Source organism: Ceratina calcarata, unplaced genomic scaffold (assembly GCF_001652005.2).
Source record: "Ceratina calcarata isolate Rehan_Ccalc_2016 unplaced genomic scaffold, ASM165200v1 scaffold234.2, whole genome shotgun sequence".
Lineage (NCBI taxonomy): Eukaryota > Metazoa > Arthropoda > Insecta > Hymenoptera > Apidae > Ceratina > Ceratina calcarata.
The window spans coordinates 33,457-39,210 of record NW_017145291.1 but is presented as its reverse complement, the minus strand read 5'-3'; the positions used below and the strand labels follow the sequence as shown (position 1 = coordinate 39,210).

At 36.3% G+C, this 5,754-nt stretch overlaps 1 protein-coding gene across 1 annotated transcript in view; it reads right to left on the bottom strand.

Moving 5' to 3' along the window:
- heph (polypyrimidine tract-binding protein 1 heph) overlaps positions 1 to 5,754 on the bottom strand; it is a 41,388-nt gene that overhangs the window by 12,925 nt on the left and 22,709 nt on the right. Inside the window, exons 6-7 of the mRNA XM_026811693.1 lie at positions 4,406 to 4,457; positions 1,894 to 1,952 (exon numbers count right to left, since the gene is read on the bottom strand). Coding sequence (XP_026667494.1) covers positions 1,894 to 1,952; positions 4,406 to 4,457 — 111 coding nt within the window. The remainder of the gene's footprint in view (positions 1 to 1,893; positions 1,953 to 4,405; positions 4,458 to 5,754) is intronic.

Sequence of the window (5,754 nt, the reverse complement as noted above, 5' to 3'; positions counted from 1 at the left end):
ACGACGAGATCTACAATTTCTGTGCAAAAAGAATTCGCTAGTGCCAATAGTTACCGAGTTATTTGCATAAAACGATAAACAGTTTTTTGCAAATTACTCGTGAACTGTTGGTGCTAGCGAGAAACTGTTGTATAGAGATTGTAGGTCTCGTCGTCCTCTACAAAGTGGTCCTATATACGTCTCCCTAAGTCCATCCGTTTGGAAGTTATTGGCAAAAAACAGAAAAACAGTTTTTTGCAAATAACTCGGTAACTATTGGCACTAGCGAATTCTTTTTGCACAGAAATTGTAGATCTCGTCGTGCCCTACAAAATGAGCCTAAAGACGCCCCCCTACGTCCATCCGTTCGGGAGTTATTGAGGAAAAACGAAAAGTCTTTTTAAAAGTTCACAGATTCGACGAGCGAATTGCAAAATCTGAAGGCGAATTCGCCCGTCGAATCTGTGAACTTTTAAAAAGACTTTTCGTTTTTCCTCAATAACTCCCGAACGGGTGGACGTAGAGGGCCGTTAGTGTGCTTTTCTTGTAGAAGGCGATCTGATCTAAAAAAAAGGTCTTATGCAATTTTCCCGTATCTGCAAGGGTTTACAAGTTATTGAGGAAAAACGAATTTTTTTGCCAAAAGTTCACTGTTTCAACGGTGGAACGATCGGATTTTACCAGTACTTATAAAATGCTGATTAATCATACTTAACTTATTAAATATTCGAGATAGAAGATAATAAATTTGGTCTGATCGTTTGATTTGATCAACTGGAAATAAACAGCGGCGATTGGAACTGTGGAATTTTATTGAGCTTAACAGCAAAAGCGGAAGAGGGTTCCCTATGGGGAAAATGGAAAATTATACGGAATAACATTGTTCCAAGACCGACCTTAGGATTCTGTATAAACTCCAATAGAAGCGTTCATCGACTTATATCTTAAGAGGATAAAACCTTGGAAAAACAAACTTCGGAAACGGAGAAACACAGTGGGGAAAAATGGTGGAAAGCCTTTCGGTTTTTAATTCAATCTGTAAACCTTCGCCTAACGTTTTATATATAAAAGACTGAAAGAGTAAACTTTTCACGAATGAAGTGAAATATGAATTTCAAAATCAATGGATGAAGTAATAAATTGATAAATTTTTTTATTAAATGTATTAGAAACTGAATAGATTAATGAAGTATTAAATGAATTAGGAAATTGATAGACCATTGAAACAATAAATGAATAGATCAATGGAATAATAAATGAATTGATAAATGACTGAATTAATGGAATATTAAATGAGTTAGAAAATTAATCGATTAATCATGTATGTATTAAATGAATTAGAAAATGGACAGACATGAATTATGAAATAGACAAATGAAACAATAAATTGATTAGAAAATTAATAAATTAATAGTATAATAAATGAATTAATAAATAACTGGATTAATGAAATTATAAGTGAATTAAGAACTGATATAATAAATGAAACAATAAAATAATTAATTAGTTAATAAATTAATTGAATATAAAAAATTAAGTTCTCTATAAGTAATTAAAATTGAAGGTACGTCACTAAATATTGCAAACTCTGTGAGTATTATTAGAAGTATAAATTGTACCCAAACGACATACTGCAGATAATATTTCCCGTTATGCATAACAATTTTTAATAACGAACGGTAGGGCGCGATTAAAATTTGCATTAGCCCGGTGGCACCTGACCGGGTCGGCTAATGGATGGCTCACGAGAAAGAGACGTTTATCTGTCCCGCGGGGGTAACCGAGATAAACTGCGTCCTCGCGGGTAACGAGGGAGACCCGGGAAAAAATTGGGGATTTTCTCTTACGCAAAGCGCGCGTTCCCGCGTCCGCCCGACGGTGTTAAAAAGTTGAAAGTTTAAACGGGTTACTCACCAGTTTGGCCGTTTGCGCCGACACCATGTCCGCGTACTGTATTAGCGCCTGGAACGTGTCTGAAAGAAACGGAGAAACACACGTTAAATCGCTTCTCTAAACCAGTTTTCCTTCAACTCAGGTTTAAATCAATGCGTTCTCTGATTTCAAATGAACATAAATTAAATCTGGTCAATTTTTATCATTAAACATGCAATGCAGTTTGGAATATAAAACGTTCAGTAATGATCAAATCTGTCGTGCTTAAGGCACCGCGTATGGACGGTACGAGACTGATATCCCCGATTCCTATTGGCCCATGACTGATATCCTCGATTCCTATTGGTCACGTAGTTTGGACGATCGTTAATCGCGCGTTTTGTACCGAAATGACCAGCATGAACACGAACCAAATCTCTTAATCTTATTAACATTTCTATTAATTTTGTATACTAATAATAAACTACAATTCATTTTCATAACCACTAGTAATTCATACGTAACCTCGAACAAAAATCGTTCCTTTTTATTATAAAATATCCACCAAAAAGTTGCATAGATTTAGTACATAAAATTTGTATCTACATTTCGTGTATACATTTAATCCTAGGAAATATAATACACGACATGAATGCATTTTGTATTACAAAACGTGTATGTATAGCGTATAGAAAAAGCGTGTACGGATAAATTGAATGAATTTGTTGTACACACGAAACAGCGGGTTTGGTAAAAAAAAAAGAGAAAGGAGAAAAAAAAACCTAGTGGGAGCAAAGACTGTCGGCGTTTGCAAAAGTGGCTCTTGTTCTGCACTCTGGTTCTAGCTACAGAGCAGTGGCGTATACGGAGGACTATGCCAGGCAGGCAGGCACCACCGCGGCGCGTGTATAGCACTCCTCGCCAGAGCAGACACGCCACGGCACTTTAGTACTTCACTTGTACACTCGAAACGTATCCTGCCGACGCCGTTAGTACATACTTTCTGTTTCCACTCGAGTATATAACGCGTGTCCCGAAAACACCCACGCTATTTACAAATCCTCTATTATTTACATTGGTTTTGGTCTAAAACATTTTTACTCGAACTGGAAAATTTATGTTTGCTGGGTTTAATGGGGAGAATTTTATTTTTTATAAAAAAATTAGAAGAGCAATTAGGAATTTGATAATTCTATATTTTAACGAACAAAGCAACGAGTATAATAATAAATCTAAGTCGTAATGCTATAGTGAACACGAATAATACTTTGATGGAGTGTCGAAAACAAAATGGTTGACCCAATTACGTGGATGAAAGCTTCAAATTACAAGGCAATTCGTAGATCAAATAATTTGGAATTGGAAATGCGGAGATTCGAGTTTCCGAAGCGTCGGATTTGACAGGCGCCGGAATTCTGCATGGGGGAATTTCGGTAACTAAATACCGAGATTAGAGATCGGAGACTTTGGCATCAAAAGCTTACGCTCGTTGGACTTATCAATTTTCGGTCAGAATTGTCATCGGCTATTCGCAGAAGCTTTCGCAATCGATTCGTCGTTAGATAATTACAGATCCAAATCTGTTATCAAATCATGATAAAAAAATTCTTATCTTGTATCGATAAATGATTTTATTTTATTTATTTTAATCGCCGATTTATATATTATTTAATTTATGACGTAATTAAAAATTATCATTTAAAAGCCAGAGAATCAGAATTATGAATAAATCTGTGAGTACCTCGGGCGTGGGTTTGTTAAAACGCGTGACAGGAAATAAAAAAATAACGCGGAGGGGGGGTTAGGGGGGGGATGAGGAAGAAGGCCGTGGGGCTGGTTATTCAATTTTCGATTCGGGAAACAGAGAGACGGGGGTTATATCTTCCTTTGCAGCTGGCAAAACGGGTTTCAAACGTGAACCGAGCGAAATGGAATGAAAAATGAGAATTTCCGTGCGCGTGTCGCCCCGGGGCTTCCGACGTACATATGTTTTTAATTCGAGAAACTCTGGCAGCTGCTACAAACCTCTTTTGTTTAGAGAACAAATCATTTGCGTTATCAGTCGGCGAAATGCTTCGACTATCATTCGTATTTAATTTACTGATAATTAAATCATGTTTATTTGCTTTATTTCTGTTACAGTGAATGTTAGAAATTATTTCCTTCAGCCTCGATACATTTAAATGTATCATTTTTTTGTATTTAAGATCCCAAATTAATACACAAACGTATGAACTATGTAAGTGTATCATTTTTTTGTATTTAAGATCCCAAATTAATACACGAACGTATGAACTATGTAAGTGTTGTTTAAAAATCGTTACATTGCTTCAGAGCTTAAGAATAGAATGTTGTTCGCTAGCATTTCTTTTTTCTTACGTTTTAAACTAGTTAAACGTTCAAGATTTTTCTATGTTTCTTTAACTAAATGTTCTTGAAAGTTTGCTCGAACGTCAGTGGAAGTTCGGATTTTATAAAAATTGCACGAACCTCGAAAATTGCTTTCATCAAACTTTCCAACTTCTAATTTAGAGAGTTTCATTTCGGTACTTACTATTTTTGGTGAAGGTGACGATCTTCAAAACCTTGCCGAAACGTGTGAATATCTGCAAAAAAAAAAGAAGACAACAATCAATCAATCAATCAATTAATAGAATTTAAATAAAACTGATATACATAAATATTAAATTAAATTCGGAATTCCTTGAACAGAAAAAAAAAACCAAGAATTATCAAACTCGCATAATCGATTTAACTTGGCGCTTTCGCAAATAGCAACAGTTACATCCTCACGATTTTAATTAATTAAACGCAGAACTGTGGAATCGGTAAACGTGCACGCTAATTATTAAATTAGAAACGCGTTTCAGTTTAATTAAATTAATATTTCGCCCGAGCGACGAGGGGAAGTAGAGAAACTAAACTCCGACGTCCTCGCACTTTTCCGAATGTCGAACAAACTTCCGGACGTGCACACTAACCGTCACACTAACCGTCTGATTAAATCCATTTTTATCCAACAGTTTTTTCACGAACGAACAAATAGTCCCACACATATTTTATATTATATCCACGAACGATTGACGCACGCGGGTAAAAAACGAAACAATGAAATGTTTTCATTAAACGATCGGATAGAGTCGACGATTTTTCTTTTGAAAAATTCAATCCCCGCGCGTATTCCGTGACACATAAACACTTTTCAATGGTGACGCGCGCGCGCGTATAAATTGTACCGATTCGAATCGGCGATATTGAATGTTCGATGCGAGACTAAAACGCGTGACACTGCATTAGCACCCCTCGTGCGTTCGAATTTCCCCTCCACCCTCCAACATTCGCGGATATTTCTCGGCGTCCCATGCATTTTTATGAGATTTCACTTATCTACCGCATTACGCACATCGACAGCGAAATAACTGGGATTTTATTGTTTTTCCACGAAAAGCCCGAGTTTTTCAACAGAGATCTATTTGTTCCCGAGATTTTTATAAATTTATTTCACAAATAATTCGACGTTTTGTCGCAGAATTGATTCACCGAGTTAGAAACGTGAGGCGAGTTTCGAACGTCCGAGATATTTCTGGTTATACTACTTGCTTACTCCGGCATGTAGTATTTTAGTTATTATTGGGTTGCGATTGCGGATTTTAACATTTTGCAACTAAGCGATTGCGGATTTTAACATTTTGCAACTAAGCGATTGCGGATTTTAACATTTTGCAACTAAGCGATTGCGGATTTTAACATTTTGCAACTAAGCGATTGCGGATTTTAACAATTTGCAACTAAGCGATTGCGGATTTTAACATTTTGCAACTAAGCGATTGCGGATTTTAACAATTTGCAACTAAGCGATTGCGGATTTTAACATTTTGCAACTAAGCGATTGCGGATTTTAAC